The sequence below is a fragment of the Platalea leucorodia genome (genome assembly GCF_965183815.1).
Source record: "Platalea leucorodia genome assembly, chromosome: 1".
Lineage (NCBI taxonomy): Eukaryota > Metazoa > Chordata > Aves > Pelecaniformes > Threskiornithidae > Platalea > Platalea leucorodia.
In genome coordinates, this window is record NC_138823.1 from 164,725,724 (window position 1) to 164,746,361 (window position 20,638).

General features: G+C 39.1%; 1 protein-coding gene across 3 annotated transcripts in view; it reads left to right on the plus strand.

Moving 5' to 3' along the window:
• Nucleotides 1-1,299: 1,299 nt before the first annotated feature.
• The window catches only part of ADCYAP1R1 (ADCYAP receptor type I), a gene marked incomplete at both ends in the record, with an annotated part of 109,650 nt that continues 90,311 nt past the window's right edge, over nt 1,300-20,638 (plus strand). For all 3 annotated transcript variants that reach the window (XM_082306346.1, XM_082306345.1, XM_082306347.1), the window contains one exon: nt 1,300-1,350. In XM_082306346.1, coding sequence (XP_082162472.1) covers nt 1,300-1,350 — 51 coding nt within the window. The remainder of the gene's footprint in view (nt 1,351-20,638) is intronic.

Here is a 20,638-nt window from a genome sequence, read left to right on the forward strand (position 1 = left end):
TTCTTAAATATGTTATCACAGAGGCACTACCACCATCACTGATGAGCTTAGCTTTTGCCGGCAGCGGGTCCTTCTTGGAGCCGGCTGGCATTGGCTCTATCAGACATAGGGGAAGCTTCTAGCAGCTTCTCACAGAAGCCACCCCTGTAGCCCCCCTGCTACAAAACCTTGCCATGCAAATCCAATACAAGCGGATCCATCTCAGGTGAGGGATAACTGGGAAAGAAAACTAAAGAATAAGAAAATATATCTCCATGCTAAAAACCTGACTGTAGGTAGGGCATTAAGTGAGACCTCTGTGTCACCAAGGTATCCAGATCTGAGGTAGGATTGTGTTTTAGAAGGTAATGAGGATTGGATCCAGCCAGAGATTGAGACAGAGAGGTTCTCTTGAATGAAAAACTGTTTGAGGAATCATCATGATTTGGAGCAAGTGGGAATTTTTAAACACTGGGTTATGGCAGAAGGTGTTAGGATGGAGCTAATGTCATGTATGCAGTTCTGGTGATGTCCCGACCACCTGTCCAGCTCCTTGGCAGAGACCAAACAATGGAAGCCACAGATATGCATGACACTGTTATCCATATACGTCAATCCTGTTTTATGTCATGGATGAATCTTTAGCCCAACAGTACAATTCATGCCTTTGCACCTCTAATTGCTGAGTTCTCAAAAAGCTTTCAGAGTATTAACAACTCTGGTCATGGACTTTGCTATCTGGACAAGTGATCTCTGGGAGTAAAACATCATGTCATACAGTCTCCTAAAAAGCACCCAAACTGTTGTGCTTTTGAGACACTACTGAAAATCATGAGGGTCAAATCATGACTTCAGACATGAAGCAGACAGTTAGGTCCTTTTTCTGGTTCAAAATAATCCATCCTACCTTTTCCTTTGGGTATAATTTAGGCCTTTGCAGCTACAGAACCTGTTTACAGAAGAATTTCTATGATACAAGTTACTGATCATACAGATTTGTCCTTTGGCTTTAAATTAAAAATTTAAAAAATTTTTAAATTAGTATCCAAGACCATCTATAATAGCTGCAATCCAGACAAGTATGGCTGATCTCTGCTATGTACAACTCACAGTTCAAGTGTTGGGTTCTCTGTTTGCTGTCCATTTCTTTTTTATTCTCTTAATGTTTTCCATATTTACAATAATTTTTCTCTTTCACTGCAGAAATCTGAGCCTTGACGTGAAGACCTTAATTAAAAGATCTGCAGAGAGCCTGTGCTTCAGCCCTAGTAACAGTGTTAAGAAGCAAAACTTGACTAAAGTTCAAAATTAAGAGTGAAGATGGCCATCAACTGGAAGATCTGCTTCTTCACTCTCATATTGCTTCCCATGGTAAGAAAAGATGGTTTTATTTACATTGTACTAATATAAACTCTTGTTCTCAAGGCCAGCACTTGCTAAGAGTGAAGGATCTGTTGCTGACACTGATTCTGGCTTTTTCTGTGGGGTCCCATATGTTTTCTTAAGACTTTTTCCAACCACCTTTGTGGATGCAATAGAACTGTGATCACTGCTCATCCTGTAGAAAGGAAAGTCAGTTCCTTGAGGGGATTTGTTCACTGTTTGTATCCGAGATTAAAAATAAAATAAAATAAAGTAATAATTAAAAAAAATAGTGGGGCTGCTGTTTCAAATCCGTTGTCTTAAGATTATTTTTTCCAGGCAGAGGGGATAAAATTAGAGATTCCCATCAGCTCTGTAAAACCTAAGCCTCGAGATATTTCAGCCAGTGCTTTTGGATGCCTCCATTTTCAGAGGGCCAATTTTATGAAACCATACAAGTGGGCCTCTAAAAATACAGGCACTCAAACTCTTTCATCATTTTTCTGAAGATCTTCAACTCTTTATGAAGATTACAGGGATTTATTTTCACCGTAAGTCTTTACTTACTAAGCAACAAGCTATCCCATGAATCACACAGTCTTAACATGTCTGGGGATTGTAGCTCTGTCCCTGCCTATTGTTCCCCTACACATCGTGGCTCTATCTAGCCTCACATAACAGCCACAAGACCACTGAATAAAGCATGCTTTTTGACTTTGTAACTGTGAGGAACAGCAAACAATCCCTATAATAAACTCATCTTGCATTTCAACTCAGTTCCTTGCTAGACCATTATCATAACTGTGCTTTTCTTCACTTCTCAAGAAGCATTGCACAGAGGGATATTGTGATAAATAGCACTAGTGTTTAAATCCTCTATCTCATTCTCATTAACAGCCTTCGATAACTTCCATGCAAATGCTTTACAATTGCTCAATATACCGATATTCTCATGTTACTGCACTTCAATAGCCAGGTACTTTAAAGCATTCTTGACATATATTTTGTTTTTATTTTTAAATAAGAACTATTTAGCATGGTAGTGGTGTGACCACAGTATCTTTTAGCAGTCTTTACAGAGTTTCTTGCTCACGTGTATTGATTGTGTGACCTGTCTTTTACAATGCATAGCGGTCAGCATACAGGGCTCGTCTTTATTTTGGCACACAAAAATATACATTCTTTCCTCTTAGGTCTTATTTAGAGATCACTTTAATGAACTGCATATCTGAAATGTAACATTATTCAGCTAAATTCTGTAGAATAGGATTGGAACTGGTAGTATACTTCTCTTCATGCAAATAATATAGTCCTTTACCATACAAATATTTGGTCTTTGAATTTCTTTCTAGTGCATGATGACTCTATTGCCTAGCTTTCCTGGTCAGATAGAAAGTATTACTTATTAAGAAAGTGAGTATGTTTAATTTTTATACTGTATCTCTGAAATAGTTACACTAGACTTCCTCTAAGCTAATGGGGAAAGGAAAAAAATCCCCACATTTATCCTGTTTTAGATACTTATATTAGTATGAAATTCCTGTCTTCTTGACTATAAAAGGAGGTTAGCTCAAATTCAGATGCTGGTTTTTTGGACATACATTAGATTATATAAACACACCTTGTTGCTTCTGGTTTGAGACCTAGAAAGGACAACTGTCATGTCTCAGTCTCTTAGGAGCTCCCATCTTACAGCTGAGCCTAGGACAGCCTCAATGTTTCCTCATCTATAAGTGTTGGTGAGACGCATCCTACACCATGGGAAACTGGAAAGGAGATTGGTAGAGCTGCTGAATTCCTGGGTATGCAAGCATATTTTTCAGACTGGAACAAAATTAATTAAATGGTCATATGAATGGAAAGGCAAAAGACTTTTTTTTTAAATGACCAGTGATCTTCAATGTTTCAGGATTTTTGGTGTTCAGCTTGAGACAGCTAAAAGATGTCTCCTTATTTAGAGGTGAACAATTTTTAATTAAGGGAAATAAATGTGAATGAACACATCTCTTGAGCTTTCAGATGGATGACCTTCCTGGCAAATGTAGAAGGACAGCAAGTTTCCAATTCCTAGCATTTCAGGACATAACTGTGGTCGCTGAGCTGGATAATTAGTGATCAGCTCCAGCTTTTGGAAAGAACAGCTCTCTGATGAAATACTATGAAGCAAACCAGAGCTAATAAGAACAAATATGCTTTTATATATGCTGTTTCTGCAATCTTTATGATCTTGTTTATGAGTGCAAGGTTTTATTATAGTTTCTTGCAGGAACCCAGGTACTAAAGTTAACAATTTTATGCACACAAACTTGTGTATTTGCACACACATTTCTTTGGTCAGCGAAGAGACTTATGCCTATGACAGATGTTGTACTGTAATCTGTGTATAGAATTTGTGCCTTATTACATCCCTAGGTTTCTTTTCACAGACCAAAGTTCAGGAATGATATAATGTTATTTATGGTTCTTCCCATGCTGGGACTTTTTTGTAATGCTTGTGGTAACACATTTTCTCTCCATTGGGACACACACTTTCTCTTCAGACTACCTCTAACATGCTGTGCTGATGTCCGCAAATTGGTGCTCTTCTGTCATGCAGATTTTCAGATTTTCTACCAAGGGAGTGCATGTGACTTTTAAAAAATTTAGAGCAAATTTGAATGTCATCCTATCCTCCAGGAAGTTCCTGAAAAAAGTCTTGTTTTAGGTTGCTTTCCTCTAAACACATCTGGTACTGTTCAAGAAATCTCCAGTTACTCTCAAGGAGAGCTCCTGTTGTCAGCGGTTGGGATTGATCCCCATTTTGTGGCACGTCTCCATTCCTCGCAGTGAGTGTGGCTGCATTAGCTCCTGAATCTGTACACCTGCTTGGATGTGCAGTTTTCGGCTTCAACAGTAGACGTACCCATTTTACCCACAGAAAACCAAAGCACGTGGACGAATGTTAGCATTTTTAAAAAGGTTAAGAAAAGGCAAAAAGAGGACAAAGTGTATTAATGGAAAATTGTAGGTGGCCTCAAGTATAAACTCACACTAGACAACAAGAAAGCAATATGCTAATAAATAATTGGAAATGGGCATGTTAAGCTAATTCTAATTGTCAGAGACCAGCGTGATTAGATTTTTCATGTGTTTAACAGGCTATTCTGTATTTGCCTACCACAAAGGTATTCCACCTTCTTATTAATCACTTGGGACTGAAGGCAGGATCTAGAAGCATGATATGTGTTTGGCTTTTTAGAGGAATTCTTGAGCTTTATTTTTTTCCCCATTTTAAATTCTTTCCTAACTTTAAATGTCTATGTTGCTATTTTAACTGTTTTTAATCCATTTTTTGTTAGCTAGCCCACTTCTTTTCAGTCACTCTCTTTCTTGTCTTTGTTTTGTTTGAATATCTCCTCTTTTCATTTGCACATCAGTTTTCTTCATCCTACCTCTCTCTTGCTTCTGAATTCACTTTCACTGCCTTTTTGACTGATTTCTCAGTCCATTCATCTATGATAGCAGTGGGCTTGGTTTTTCGTTGGAAATATTAACAAAAGTCATCATAAAATTATTGAGGAGATAGAATCCTAAAGCATTGTTCCTTTGTCTGGTTCCAAATGTACTTGAGAAACAATGAAATTCATGACTCACAAAGTTGGCTTAGTATATGAACTGAATTTTAAATGTAACTGCAATGCAGGTGTTCTAACTGTCTGTAATAATTCAATCAGATGTATTTCTTCAGCTAATACTTGGAATTTCTTGTGGATGCATTTTTAATATTGATAAGCTTAAATGTTTAAAGCAATAAGATATTCTTTCTGGTGTTTCATTAGCTGGCAAACATATGTTCACTGACTTCCTTTAAAAAAAAAGAGAGATTAAAAAGAAAGGTGTAAGTGATGCCTCTTGTATACCAACATTGAAGTGTGATCACTGTATGAGGGTCAGATGGGCAAACACAGATTTGGATGTGCAGACAGCATCTCACAGATCAAAGAATGCAACCTCAATCTGATTGTGTTTAAGCAATTCTTTAAGAGGTGAAAAGAGAAGCTAGATCTCTTTGCTCAGACCCTGTTTACTGAAGGGGGTAATATTTCTCAGTCTTTTAAGGGTATGTACAGTCTACAGAGCAGAGACTTGTCTGCATCCTCCATTATTCATCTGTAGCTGTCACCTCCAGTGCCAGGCTATATTCAAATAGGATCATCTGCATTTCAGTCTATGTCATTTCTTAAAGATGAGAAACAGTGTATTCATACTATTCTACTAGTTTCTCTCCAACCCTGCTATGTTTGTTAGACCATCCAATTTTCTGCTGCAGCCCAAATGTGAGGTTCGTCAGGGACAAACATAGATGGTTGTGTTGGTCCCTGCTCTTTAAGCAACCTATTTTTTCCATGCAGGACTTAATGAGACAGCTTTTAATGAATTTATCTGCCTTATGATTTTTAACATCTCATAACCTTATTAGAGAAGTCAAGTTCTCTGTAGGATTGCAACCATCTCTAACATAATGCATAGTTACATAGGACTTCCCTGTTACTTATGTAATGGAAATACAAATATGTACAAATATAGCTAGGGAACTGCTGGGAATGTTCTCCAGAGGAGAAAAAACTCAGCTAGCCAAGACGCTACTGCTGCTATAGTTTTTCCTTTTTAATATAAGGAGATGGTGCTCAGGACAATCAGCAGAATATAGCACCCTCTTAAAAGCCTATGACTTATTTAAAAAAGAAAAAAAAAGTCTCAGGATGTGTAATATTGGGTAAGGTAGTTTCAAAGAGAAGGTTCAGAATTTCTGGTGAAGTGTATCACAAAAAACACCTGAGAAAATAGTGTTGCAAAACAGTCCTTGATACCAAGCAACTTCAAGCACCTTTCAGAGGCACAAAAATTAGGATCCTAGGTTCCAGATGGTCCTTAGCCTGTCAGCTAGGTGGGATAGGTACTTACAGAGAGTGACAGAGTGATAGATATCTCAGGGTGATATCTCCACCTGAGATATCTATAAGCCCCTGGGTTTTTCTGAGAAAGCCTAGCATGTTGACACCCCTGTCTAAGCTGCCTGAAGCTGGTGGGAGACCTTGATGTTGTGTTAGTGCTCTGTCTAGTATACTGGCACTTGTAATGTCACACTGGGCACATCAGGTGTCGGTTATGGTTATTGCAGAAGCTGAAGAAAGACACACTTGGTTAAAATGTTTTTAAGCTTATTAATCTTATTTGCACAAAATACAAATGGCAACCAAAAAAAGAAAGTCTAGAAATAGGCATATTCTACCAACACGTGGTTCACAACGCTATGCACAAACATGGGTATCTACATGTAACTTTCCTTTTTAGGCAGGCAAGATATCTAGGTCTAAGAAATGCAAGGCAGCAGGTTACAAAGAAGAAAATCTTTGTCCTACATTCAATGTGTTCACTTTTTTGCCCTCTGGTAGTAGTAATAATTTCTGTGACAGGCAAATAATATGATGACAACACTGATTTAAGGACATTAATATGGTTCTTTTCCCTGCTGGTTTTGTATTCATGAGCTTGGAGGAGCATTGGATGAGCAGTCAAATAACAAATCGGGAAATAAAAAAAGATCTCTTAGAAAAGGAGCCTGTAAAAAAAAAAAAAAAATCAGAATCAGTGATTTTTCATATTGCTCAGCTATTAATACCCAGCACCTGGAGGGATATTATTCAAGTCTCTAGCAAGTGTGCTGCTGGCCTGCTCTTCCTTGGATTTGCTGAGTCAGCAGCCTAAGAAGATTTACTGTGGAGTCAGCTTGAAGAGATAGCTGCGACGCAGAACCAAAGCTACATTAAAAGGAAGGGGGAAATGGAAGCAAAAGAACAGGAAGAGAGGAAAAGAATATGAAAAAAAACACATTTACATCACTGCACTATTAGGGATTTGGTCTTTTATATGCTCTCCTGCCCCTTTCATCATGGCTTGTAATAGTTTCTTCCCAATCTGTGAAATAAACTCTGCTGCTTCTCAGAGTGAATGTATGTCCTATGATAAGAATTGGGGCCTTCCTGAGGATCAAGCAGCTATGCTGTAAGCCTGCCTGTGGGAGCATACAGGATCAGTGCTTGCCCCAGGGTTACACACCACAAGGCCCTCCAGATGAACTGTGCAGAGATTGCCTATGCAATAGCCATAGGGTTAGGAAGTAGATGCAAGACAGCATACAGTGCTTAAGGCTGCTTCTAGGGCTTCTTTTTCAAAGCAGTAGAGATATGGCTATTTAATCAAAGTCTATGAGGCCCATTAAAAAACACTACCAACAATAAAACCTAAGTGTTGTTATCATTGCAGTCCCCAAGGGCACAGAACCCAGCTCAACAAACCCCCCTTTGTTTCTCTGGGCAAGGGGTGCATAGCTCACTCCAGGCTAGCTTGTGCTCATATTCCTGAAAAGAAAATTGGGTTTCTCTCAGATTTTTTTTTCTCATGTGGAAATAAATCACTTGGTAGTGAGGATTTTGGAGATATTGGTCCCCTTCTATATTAAAATATGGTGAGTTTTGTGATATATTTATTCCATGTCATATAGTGCTAGTTGCGCCCAAAATGGAGGACATCACCTTCCTAATGAATGGGATCTGCCTCTGTGCTTTGCTGTGCATGTTAAGACTGAGTTGTGTACCTAACTGATGTCAGGAAACGTACTTAGGCCGATGTTTAGCCACCTAAATGCTGGATGTCTAGATTAAGATATTTACCTATATCAATATATACTAAAGATGTTTCTATAGTCAGTGGCAAGGGACACACACCTCTAGATATTGGTATAACCCATCCGAACCCTCCCTTGTGCTCTTCTTACTGCAGGGTCATTAAAAATTAGCTTAAACTAGACTTCAGTTTCTTTAGTTTTTAGAAACCTCATCTTTATTAAACAGTATGTTACATTTTATGAATGTCGTGCACGATGAATAGATGACAGTAAGTCACTGTTGCCTAATTGGTTGTCTTGCATTATCAACATTTTGGGACTCATCTTCATAGGTTTGTAAGGTTATCACAAATGCTGTTTACTACCTTTCCTGGAATACGTTTTTAAAATTGAGTATTGAATGTGTGTTCTTGTATGGGTGAGGGCAGATGCCAATGGATCATTGTGTCTGTAGTAAAGAAAAATAAAAAATGTATTAATTACTTCAGAATCTTTTAAAAAATGAAATAAGATCCATTTTAGAGAGAACAGGAAAAATATTTTCCCAACACAATAACATGTTAACATTTTAAAAATATTTTGTAGCACTTTGATAGAATTATTCTTTCTAGTAAAGTTTAAAGAATTTAATCTCAATTTCAACCACTTTTTCCCCTTTTTTTATACAAAATAAAATTTCTAAATAAATATTGTCTTCAAACAATACCCAGTATGGAGAGAAGGGAACACTTTATAACTCTCCTCCCACTTTTTAAAAAGGAGCAAATGACAGCTTTTTCTTTTTTTTCTATCAGTACAGTTTAGACTTTAAACTTAATCAACATGTTGTTTCCTGAGGCAGAATAGTCTCAATGAATGTCTTTCAGCCAGATTTCATTTGTGTCAGTTGGTGGGTTTAATGGTTTCCCAAGCTTTGTACGCGCTCAGTGGCTGCGCTCACTGTTTCAACATACTTTATATATGTACATTTATGCTGAAAAATTCTATTGAGGATTCCAAAGTGATAAAGATTTTATTGTTCCTGGCCTTCCCGATAACACATTTATGCAATGTCTTCTTCTGTCAAACATTGCTCAGTAGGCTTCTTTTGGCGTGTAAAATTCCTATTAATTCTCCAAGAGCTTTAGATGGAAAAAGAAAACACTTTAGCTTCTGTGTACTCTTTTCAAATGCTTTCAGTACCGCAATTTCACTCTGACTCAGCATCTGCGGCCAAAGTGTGTTATTCAGGGGTTATTTAGGCTAAATACAGGCCGTTGATTTGGTTGTTTGAAGACTCCTGAAACAGTTTGTCGATAATTTGAGCTACTGCTATTTGCAGATTTGGGAAGGGAAAGTACAGAGATTGTTTTTTTTTTTTTTTAATTATTCTTACTTGATATCCACACCTGAGCATGTTACATATTTCTGCATAAAACTGTTTTGGACCTTTATTTTGTCTTTCTTGTTTGCTAAGGGCTTGCCAGATAACTGATAATGTAAAATGCATATTGGATAAGATTAGAGATATGCTAAAGCTCAAGGGTATAAATTTGTGTTTACTTCCTTACAAATATTAAAATGTTCTTTTTTCTTGCTGCCCTCTGGCAGAGCTGTTTTTAGTTATTATATCTCTGTTATCCAGTTTTATGATAATTTGCTCCATTACTTAAAAAACATAACAAAATACATGATGTTTGCATTGCAATAGAAACTAAATTCTCATGCAATTTCAGACTAAACTAGTCCATTTGAGTACCTCTGCCAGCAAGGCAGATGTGCAAAATCTAAACCTTTTTGGCCATCATGGGTTGTCTATTATGTCTGAACTAATGCAGAAACACCACGTAAACAAACTGTATGCTAATTTAAAATAACTATTGACTCTCACTGCATATTTTTAGTCTAAAAGCTTTGACATCAAAAGTGATGAAGCTACTATTCATCGTGTAACTGACTGTAGCTGTAGGCATTCCCTTGCACACTCCATTTGCACAGGAGCTGTTGGAGAGTCAGGAATTTTGTCCAGGCAGGCAATATCAGTGGGAATGGGCTGTAAGATGCCGAAGGGCCTTTGATACCCTAAGGAAAGCAGACTAATGTAATCACGTCTACACATATGTATTTATTTTTTCATTCCTCCAGGTCATCTATCTCCCCCCAAACCCTGAATCCTATGGGTAGTTTCAACTAAATTTGATAGAAGGACGACATTCTCAGACAAATTAATTTTCTAACAGTTACATACAAATGTTTAGGCAAAGAAAGACAGAGATTTTGTTAATTCCCTACAGAAAAATGCACTTCAGCATGAGCTCAAGCTTCATTAGACGCCAGAGTATCCAAACAGGAGCTCATCTAGGAGACACTAATCCATCCAATCAATGGCTAAAACCTTGTGCTACTGCTCACAATACTCATCAGCTTTTTTTTTTTTTTTTTTTTTTTTTTTTTTAAATCTAACAGCTAATTCAGGTGTCTGGCAATTCAGGAGCACTGGCAATTAGAGCAGTAAACTAAGGCGTGAGAGCTTGAAGAGCAAATGTTCTAATTGCCCCAGATTAGTGCTCGGTTTGAGCAATGCTGCAGCTTCTTGTTCCTCGGTTCTCTCTGTGTCAAAGGCCAGCTGCACTGCCCTTTCTCTAAAAGGTATGGAAAAGGTAAATGCACTTAACGCTAAGGTATGCTCAAATATTAGAGTGATGGTGCCAAAGACAGATATAGGAGTTCCGAGGAGTTCTGAGTTCTGGTGAGCTGCCTGGAGATCTGCATGCAAGTTCAGGGTTAAGGAGCTCTGTGAAACACCTGGCTTTCAGACATGCTGAGATCCATATCTTCAGCGAACCTGAAAAAAATGTTTGGTTCTGTATTTGGTCTATTTTGTAGCTCAAACTGTAAGCAAAATGGCTAGTCATATCTGAGTGAAACACAACAACATTATTTCATCTGTTCATTGTACTGAAACGACTATCCCTCTTTTTCTGCCTTTTCTCTCATATTTCTTTGCACATGACCTGGTATCTAACTTATTCTCACCCGTAAAATTCATGTACATGTACTGATAGTACATGGCATGGCAGCTGGGGGGCACCCCTGGGTGCTCTGGAAAAGCACAGGTGCGGATGGCAGGGCAGAGCGCAGTGCCTCCTGTTTTTCTAACGCTGATGTGAAGTCCCACGTAAATCTTCATCTGATGAATGCCTTCATCTTTGTATTGACATACTTATTCCTTCTTCATTTCACAGGAGTTTATTTGTTCTATTTATTCAACTGTTTACTAGCTGCATTTTAATCTTTTAGGGATTTTTCTGTGAATTAAAGGAGTAGATGGGAACCAGAAATGATAAGGTTGATTTTACTTTTGATTTCACACTGTAAATTGTTAGTTACAACATTAATTCTGCACATATTTAATTATAGGACACAAAGATGGAAATTCAATTTCTTTTCCCTTTTGCATCCATGGATTTTTCCTATATCTCTGTTAATGAAATATACAAAATAACACCTTGTGGGTGACAATTAATATTTGAGGGGCAGGTCATCTTGTACTGAGGTCAGGTCCCACTACATGGCACAGCTTACAAGTAGAGGCTTTCAGATGTTGAGCAATGTGAAGTGGCAATATTCCAGCTGTGTTCATGGCTTTGGGAAAATAACAAACACCAAACAGCTGCAGAAGCTGGCAGAAGGCATTGTGAACTACCACTGTCAAAACTGTGGAGGAATGAAATCCTGAGTTTAATGTAATGTAACAAAAAATAAAGGGAAAGTGACAGGGATGTGTATGAATAACATTAGTCTAGAGAAAATTCTGTTTTCAGTACTGATTGCTTGCATTTTGGGGCAGTGGTTTTTATTCAGTTTATTTTTTCATATTTGAAAATGTGAAATATATGTATCTGTTGTCAAAGGTGTAATGTAGAAATTCTGAACGCAGTAATCTTGATCAAATAAATGAGAGATAACGTATATTGCAGTCACCCAGACTAACCCATGAGGGAAAATATAAAATAAGTATCACCAATTTTCCTTTCAAATCTTTGTTTACCTTAAGTATGACAGCAATTTGCTCTCATGGCAAAGGAATCTCTTCTCTTTCTCTCTCTTCAGTATGGATGAGACATACAGTATTTACGTGCGTTAATATTTTCTTCTGATAGCAGGAAAATCAAAGCAGTCTGAAATAGCTGCCCCCATTTCTGACCCTACCTTTCCCCATGGAAAATGAAACCTTTTTTCTATTAACTTCAATCTGAAAAAAATTAAAAGATTACTACAATTTAATGTTACCATTTCAAGGCTTTCAGAGCTATATTTCTTTTTTTTCGTCTGTCACTACAATTCAGAAATAAGTAGAGTTATGAAAATTTAGACCATTTACCTTAGAGGAAATACTTGGCATGTCTTTATTCCATTGCACGTATATGACTGTAGGATGGGCAATAAGAGCCTGAACTCCCTGAGAAGTAAAAATAATATACATAGTGGAACTGAGTTTTCTCTCTGCAACTGGAAATGCATTAGCAGAAGATAAATTAACTTCTTGGAAGGAAAGGATATGAGTAGGGAGCTGAAAATGAAGCTGTTAAAGTTAATATCTGAGAAATTATGGCCACTTCAGGTCCTGGGCGGGCATTGATGTGGGGAAATTCATCTGAACTTGAGCAACAACCTTTTCTGAGGTTTTTGGCTTACTAAGAACAACAAACAAGGGAAAGACAGAGGCACGAACAAATGGCTATCACTCAAAGCAAGGCATGTTTTCTGAGGTCATGTTGCATGTATTGCACGGCTCTCACCAGCCACCATTGTTAACTATAGAGATAAAATTTGGGTTGTACTGCTGGGATGCATACTACGTCAAGATATCTGGGAATCTAGGATGGCTGAAGATTTCAGAACGAGGTATCAGTGAGACTATGATGTGGTCATTTAGGATCCAGAATTTTCAAGCCCAAGTACATAACATTAGGCTCTCTTACAAGGACCCCATTAAATAAGGCATGCATAAATACCCCAGTGGAACCCTTACCTCTTTCTCCAGGATGCCAATTTATTGATGCTTCCACCCATTTAGCAAATTAAATTTGGGAAGAGATGCTTGAACATACCAGCCTGCGTTTATTATCTTTGGTGTAGAGTAGTAACCATGTATGCTTGGGCTTTAAAGCCCATTTTTTTCTTCTTTTTCTTTTTTTGTGACACTGAAAAATTGTCTCCTGTTTAAATATGCAAGACTCTGAGTCCTAAATGTCTGCGCATTGCAGTCAGCTGCAAACAGCACAGCTGAAGCATCTGTTACCCTTGGAGAGAGCCCCTGTGCCACTGAGTTCTGCATCAAGAATGTCCTTGTACCTGCCAACCAAGGTGACTTGCTTAACACTTTAGATGCCTGCTGCATTTTGTTGGAGCTGAGAACAACAAGAGATGTACCATGAGGATAATAAAATGCATCCTGAATCTGTCCTTATTCAGTATGATATCCCTTATCTGAGCAAATTTCTGTATAGCAGTAGAGCAGAAAATGCTGGAGCAGAATCTGGGTCATGACAAGACTCTGAAAGTGAGACCTGTGGCTTATCTGTCAGGTTCTGAAATGCATCCAAGACCTGCTGGTTTATTTGGAAAGAAGTCACCCTTTAAGGGGGAGATCTGTTCTTAGAAGAAGACCATCTCTATCACTGCATGTTGTCCCTCCTTAAATCAAATCATACCCTGCAGTGATATAAGAGTAAAATAAGAATTTGAGATAGGGTATGCAATCTGGCACTGCGTTTTGTTGTTTTGTGTTGTTTTCTAGTAATTTTGCAATGTTATTTTGTAACACATCGTATTTCTGAACTTCCTGAAAACTCCTTGAGGTTCAGCTCCTGAAATATAGTGTAATCACTGGTAGAATTTTCTAAGAATGTCTCATGAGCAGTGCATATGTGATTAATTCAATGCTGCATGCATTTTATGCTGCTAACAGAGCAGTTAGCAAAGCACGGGCTGCGTCGCGCCTATATCCTGCCCATATGATTGTCTCATGGGCAGTCTCTGTGGAGCTTATCTATCCTCACGCCATGTGAAACAAAGCATTCGGATAAGGAGACATGCAGGGATAGGAGCCCCACTTTTTGCAGGGATAGTAGCGTTCTTACATAATGGTTGATAAGAACTTTGAGTTAAAGCTTATAATGGCAGAGTATTCTTGATACAGCGACTAGTAAATTATAATATTAGCACATAAAATGTTAAGAAAGGAAAAAAAAAGGAGGAAACTTCGTGAAGGAGAAAGAGGGAGCTGTATAATACACCTGCAGCTAGAACTAGTCTCAAATACATTGTTCTATGCTAGGCCAAACCTTTTATACAGTATTACCTTTCCAAAACACCATCTCTACATTTGGGGATCGAATCCCACACCAATGTGAAAAAAAAAATTAAAAAGCAGGAGCATTCAAGGTTGGTTTCTAACGGAAGATTTACTGGGGTGTAAGAAGGCTATAGCTGGCCCGCTGTTAGTATGTAGCATTGCTGAAGACGCCCAGTGCATGATGTGAACTGGAGATTTCATCACGTATTGCTGGTTCCTATCTCTACTCTCCTTCTGTATAGGTGCTGCTCTTAACTCCTCAGAAAATGGGTTTAGCTTGGTGTGTCTGGATTTTTTATAGTGTACAAAAAGAAAATCCCACTACATGTCACACCTCATCTAAGATGTTCTAGAGTTCAACTCTTGTGATTAAAGAAAGGAATTGGGTGTGATTGTGTTTCTGTATCTCTCAAGCTCCTGTGAAAATGTCAATTATTGCTGTCTGCCTATTGTGTTTTTATTGTGGCTAATACATGGGTCCCTGCTGATAGTGAGTCTGAGCATGTGCTTCTCTTTTATGAGATATATAAAAGCAATATGTTTTTATTGTTCCTTTGAAATATCAGGAATGGGGAATTGAGGTCCAAAATTGTACTCCATCACCTGTTCACTGCATGTTCTTGAGTGGGGAACATTTGAGCTGCATTCAGATCACAAAGCATGATCCTAGTTCAGAGCTGCATGTTCTCAGGTTCTGAAAATATAGGTTATAGGGTTAAAGACAAAGGCCAGATCTCCCATTGTAAGTCATTAGTTCTCAATATACATTAGTTGAGAAGTTGACTCCTTTACTTTAATGAGATAAATATTATACAACAGGTAATGTGGCTTCTTACACTCAGTGATGTGTAGGGCATCTTTAAACAGGTATTATTTTTAAGCTTACAAATACCCAAGACAGAAATGTTGCGTGTGGCTAAATTACTATGAATCACAAACGTACCCAATACCGTCTGCTGCAGCAGTGGAGGGAATTGTGTTGGCGGAACTGATCACCCCTTTGGCAATGATTTTTCTACCTAGAACTTAGCTATTCACTGTTGTGATATAACTGCATATCACCAGAGATTATGTTTTCTGAGAATTACATTTAAATGTTGCTGTTAAAGAGCTCTTGCCAGGTATTTAAATACTGGTGATCAGCCATGATTGAATCATGTGCCCAACGACAGTGCAGTACTTCTCCTGTCCTATAAAATCTGGGGTGCTTAAGGTGGAAAAGCAATGCACAGGTAACAGTTTTCAAGAAGTAGGGTGAGGATGGGATTTGTTAGTGCAATATCTACAGCTGCACAAGTCACTTTGGGCTCTCATCTTTGTCACTAGCAAGAAACAAACACTGACACTGCAAGTCTCTCTCCATACCATGTTTTTCACCCAGGTAACTTAGGCCATAAATATTGGCCAACACTGAGTGTCCAAACCATTAACTGGCTGTGAGAGGAGTGTCTGCTGATGCTTCTCAGCAGCACAGCATTGATGCAGTCCTAAATACAGAGATAAGGTACCCATCATTAGGCAGACAGCCATAATAGGAACCTATTTTATTAGATCACCTAATAAAAGTAGCATTAGTATCATTTTCTGTGGTATAAACCCAGACTGAAGGATTACAGTGGTTAATAACTTTATACAGGCAAATTTTGGAATTTCCTAGCATGTGGAAAACTCAGTTTTTTCAATATTTTTTGTTATCCTGCAGGAATACACTCATATATCTGGACTTCCCTCCGCCTCCCCTCGCCACGCCTCTGAGTGGATTGCATCACTTTTTAACATTTTGATTCCAAAACAGTGCAAAATTTCACACTGACATCTTTAAGCAAAGTAGAAACTTTCCTTACCCCTGGACTGGATTACTTCAATGACACGTCAGTTCCTCAACTGATCAATGCAACATTTTATAGCGTATTTTGTATTATTTGTATCAGTGTTAAATGGCTGTGAAAGTGGCCAACACATGGGAAAGCACAGCTACATCATGCTCTTCACAGTCATAAGTTGGGACATCAGAGGAACAAGGCAGCTCATGCACCATGCCTTTGCCAGCAATCTCCTTACAGCCACTGCTGTACTTTCCTCCCAGGCAGTGTCCATAGCTCAAGGACAACTAAAGCTGGTCATAAATGCCTCTTAAGATGACTCTTTCTCTGGTAATTTGTTGTTGATGGTGGTGTTTTTTATATGTATGGCCTCACTGATCATCATGAGGAAGTTTTCCTACATTGCCTCTCTTCCTTTCTAATCCCCTCTGCTGAGCTCCACGCTGGCTTTTCTCACTGTGTTGGTGCTCTGACACACCATTCAGTCTGCTCCCTTCATTCCTTCATGAATATGTACTTTATTCCCCTCTTTGAGTTTTTACAGTGAAATAGTGGTGAAACCCTCCAGAGACAGGAAAGAGAAAGAAGGGTTTGTTGAGAAAGCTACTCTAGGCACAGTCTTTTGTGCAAAGATTTGATTCCTTGTGGGATTTGAGTGGGTTTTTTTGGTTCTGTTTTTTTCCTCCCCTCCACTTTGGCACAATATCTAAACCAATGTCTCTTAGCACTGAAAGGAGAAGGAGGGAAATTGAGAATGAGCTTGAGTCCTTCCCATTACCACTGTTGTAATGAGCTCTTTGCCTCCGTTCTTCAGTATTCTTCCCAGTCCCAAAGCCCCTTTGGGGAATATTAGAGTGAGAGCTGTAGCACAACGCACTTGGTGGAGCAGCCTGTGGGGAGGAGTGAAAGGGAGGAATGTGTGTGATAGTTGAGGGCAAATAGCTTTAATTTAATTAGTAGATTAATTAAAGCTTTCTCCCTTGGGTAGGGTATATGTGTGTGTGTGTGTAGAAAGTGTTTCTGCAGCCTCCTGTAGCTGTTCATCATGCATTTCTGTTCCAAGTGTGACTCAGATGGGGTTTCTATTGAACTTTCTGGGAGCCTGCACAAAACAAATTTCCTGTCTAAGATCTTTTCTCTTCAGGGTTTTGTTTAAATGTAATGAAGTATAAATGGGCAAATAATAACAAGTAATAACAAGAACTTGCCTTGCAAATGAATGTGGCATCCGGCAGCACGACAGCTGCAGAACTCCTAAAAGCTTCTCTGTTTCCCAATGTCCCTGCAGTGAGAGAAGTCTTATGTTAGCACAGATTCCCTCAGCCTTTGCTCAGTGAAACTCACCAAGAGTTTTTTCAGTGTGATAAACCATTGAGCTACTTGGTAGCCTTGACTCTGGACACTTTACATAGGTCCCAAGGAAAGCAGATTAAGTCCAGCAGTGTCCTGGGTTGTATTAACCAGATCATAGCCAGTAGATCCAGGGAAGTGATTATCCCCCTCTACACAGCACTTGCTGGACCACTTCTAGAATATTACATCCAGTTTTAGGCTCCTTAATATACTAAAGATGTCAATCAAATAGAGCAAGTTCAGAGGAGGGCCACCAAAATGGCCTGTGAGAAGATGAGGAAAATGTTTAGCTGGCGGAAGGAGAGAGGCTTTTGGGACAAACGAGTAGCAGTCTTACAGTACCTCTGAGGAGATCATCAGGAAGAAAGAGCCAGGCTCTTCATCACGGTGCACGGTAGGAGAACAATGGACTATGGGCATAAGTTGAAACAAGGGAGGTTCATACTGGATGTAAAGAGAGGCCTTTTTACCCTGAGGATAGTTGAGCATTGGAGTAAATTGCACAGAGAGGTTTTGCAGTTTCCATTCTTGGATGTTTCCAAAACCCAGAAGGAAAAAGCCCTGAGAAATGTGGCCTGATCCAACTGATCCCTGCTTTGAGTGGGAGGTTGAACTGGAAACTTCTCAAGGTCCCTTCTAACATGAATTATCCTGTGATTCCATCATTCTGTCTGAAAGACATGTCATAGATAGTTGCATTGGTCTTGCAACCACCAGAGGCAAGGATGTCTGGGTGAAGGCAAAGGTGTGTGAGGGACTGAAGCTCTAAATACAAAATCTGCAGGCCAGGAAAATAAGGTTAAGACAGCTTTAGGCTATCTTTTATATCCTATTGGTTTTGGGTTGTTCTGACACCTGGTGCAGCCTTCCAAGTGTGGTTTAAACAGGGAACATTCCTGTATTACCACTGCTGCCTGAAGAGTGAGAGAGAGGTGTGTCTTTCCCAAAACGTCCTCTGCAGGTAACAGGAGAGCGAAACAAGCCTTTCTGTCTGTTGCTATTGCTCTCAGGAAAGGCAACTCTAAGTATGGGGCAACTCTAAGGATGATGATCAGGGACTTTCTTAGGTATCGGCTAGAAGCAATGCAATCCCCTGTTCAGAATTTAGGTGGGAACTTTTAGGCTTCAGAATAGACTAGTCTTTTTGCCAAGACAGGGGACTGAATTAACAGAGAAAATCTTGGAAGTGGACAAGCAAAATCATTGTCATCTGCAAGCTTACCCAATCGGAGCAGCAGTTCCCCAGATCAGATGAACAGCATGCCCCAGAGTGGGCAAAAATTAAAGAATTTCTCTTTCAGTTCCTTCGTTGCAGGTGTTCAGCTGAATCTGAACACGGTATCCCAGATTTCTGTAAATATAACTTCTCATTTCTCAGCCAGACACAATGTGTTAACAAAGGCAGATCCTGCCCTCCAACTTCCCGTCCAGTCATTTCTACTTATTAATCAGTCCGAACTGTTGTGCTGAATCTGCACAGAATATAGTTACCTGAGGCTTGAGCAATCTGACCACAGAGCCTAGAGGAAAAATACTAATTATTTATTCTCCTTTGCCAATCACAAATTCCACCAATTTACATATGCACTACTTGCCTGCAACCCCTGTTCAATGAAGTTCTGCTTGCTGAAACAGTCACTTATGGAGGTTTGGCTCCAGCTTGGATCTACACCGGGTTGCTCTGTTGCCAATGGCTCTGCCATGTTCAAGGACTGCCATGCCACAGCCTGTCTCAAGAATTGGAGAGTGTCCTTGGAAGCAATTGGCAGCGATCTCTGCAAGCCCTGCACCACTGATGCCCTGCACCACTGATGCCCTGCAGTGAGGCCACAAAACCCACTTTTGCTCCAAACTAAAAGCTCTCGGAGGGCTGAGAATCTTCCCATGAAGTTTCAGCCAGATTTGTAAGGGAGTAGGCCCTGATTTGGACACTGAAATCCCATTGTTCTTCAATACTTTTGAAAATAAGCGGGAATTGCAATGTTGGCAGAAGCCTGTCAGCTTTTCAGGCCTAGGTTGACCTCTGAAGAATGAAGGAGGAAGACATCTAGCATGTGTTATTGGGAGTTGTACTTCTAGAGTTCTGTCTTTGGAGGAAAAAGTCTCAGGAACAATGTGAGAAAGCCATTTTACGTAATACAATCAGCAATTAGAAAGGGTTATTGAACCTTTAGTTTCACCTCAAACACATGTCTAGCATGATTTTTAAACACTTTTCCAATGAGTGGTTACATCCTGGCAGTATAAGGCTTCAAGAAACATTTCTTGGTATTGCCTGCTATTAGGGATAGGATAAAGGTATACTTTGGTTTAACTCAAGATACCAATTCCTGTGGAAGTCACCACCTATACTGAGAATGCTTCACCATGCTCAAAGAGAGATTCTTCAACTGATCTCCAAGATAAAAAGCTAGTTAAGGCAAGCTCAAAAATAGGTTTACTCCATGTTGCATAACGCATCTTGTGTCCAGAATTACCACTTCAGAAAGTATCCACTGAGTGAAGGGAACTGTTGATTATGCCACTGCTATTTTCTAATCTGCAGTGAAACATGCATCTCTCCAGGAGCCATCAGTGACAGAAGGTAACCATATCTTAAATTCATGTAAACCAGTTTGAAAGGGATCAATGCCTTTTTTTGGCAGTATGCTCCGTTTGCGGTTGTTTCATTTTGGTTTGTATTTTTTTTTTTCCCTGTGCAATTTGCTTTAAGCATGGTGTCAAAACTATGCTGCAGATTGTACAATTGTGCCTTGGTTTGAATAAGTTTCTAATCGCTTTACCCTTTCACTTAGTCTGAAGTGTTTTGAAATTACAGTAGTTTGGGTGCCATTTATACAGGCAGACAAAAACGCAATCAAGTAACAACGTAAGGCCTTCCTGGAGACAACAATTTGTTCGACTGCCAAGCCAGTGTTGTGGGCACCAGTAATGATGTAAATCAGTTCTGAAAAAATCCAGATAATCAGAGCTTGTTCCCAAACACCTCTATTTTTAACATAACGTTTTGCAAGTCTTGGCCCTGGTTTGACCAGTTGAATCATTGCTTGATAAGAACAGGAATTAAATCTAGTAATGTTGTTTCCATGACAAAGTAAGCTTCTTTCTGCAACG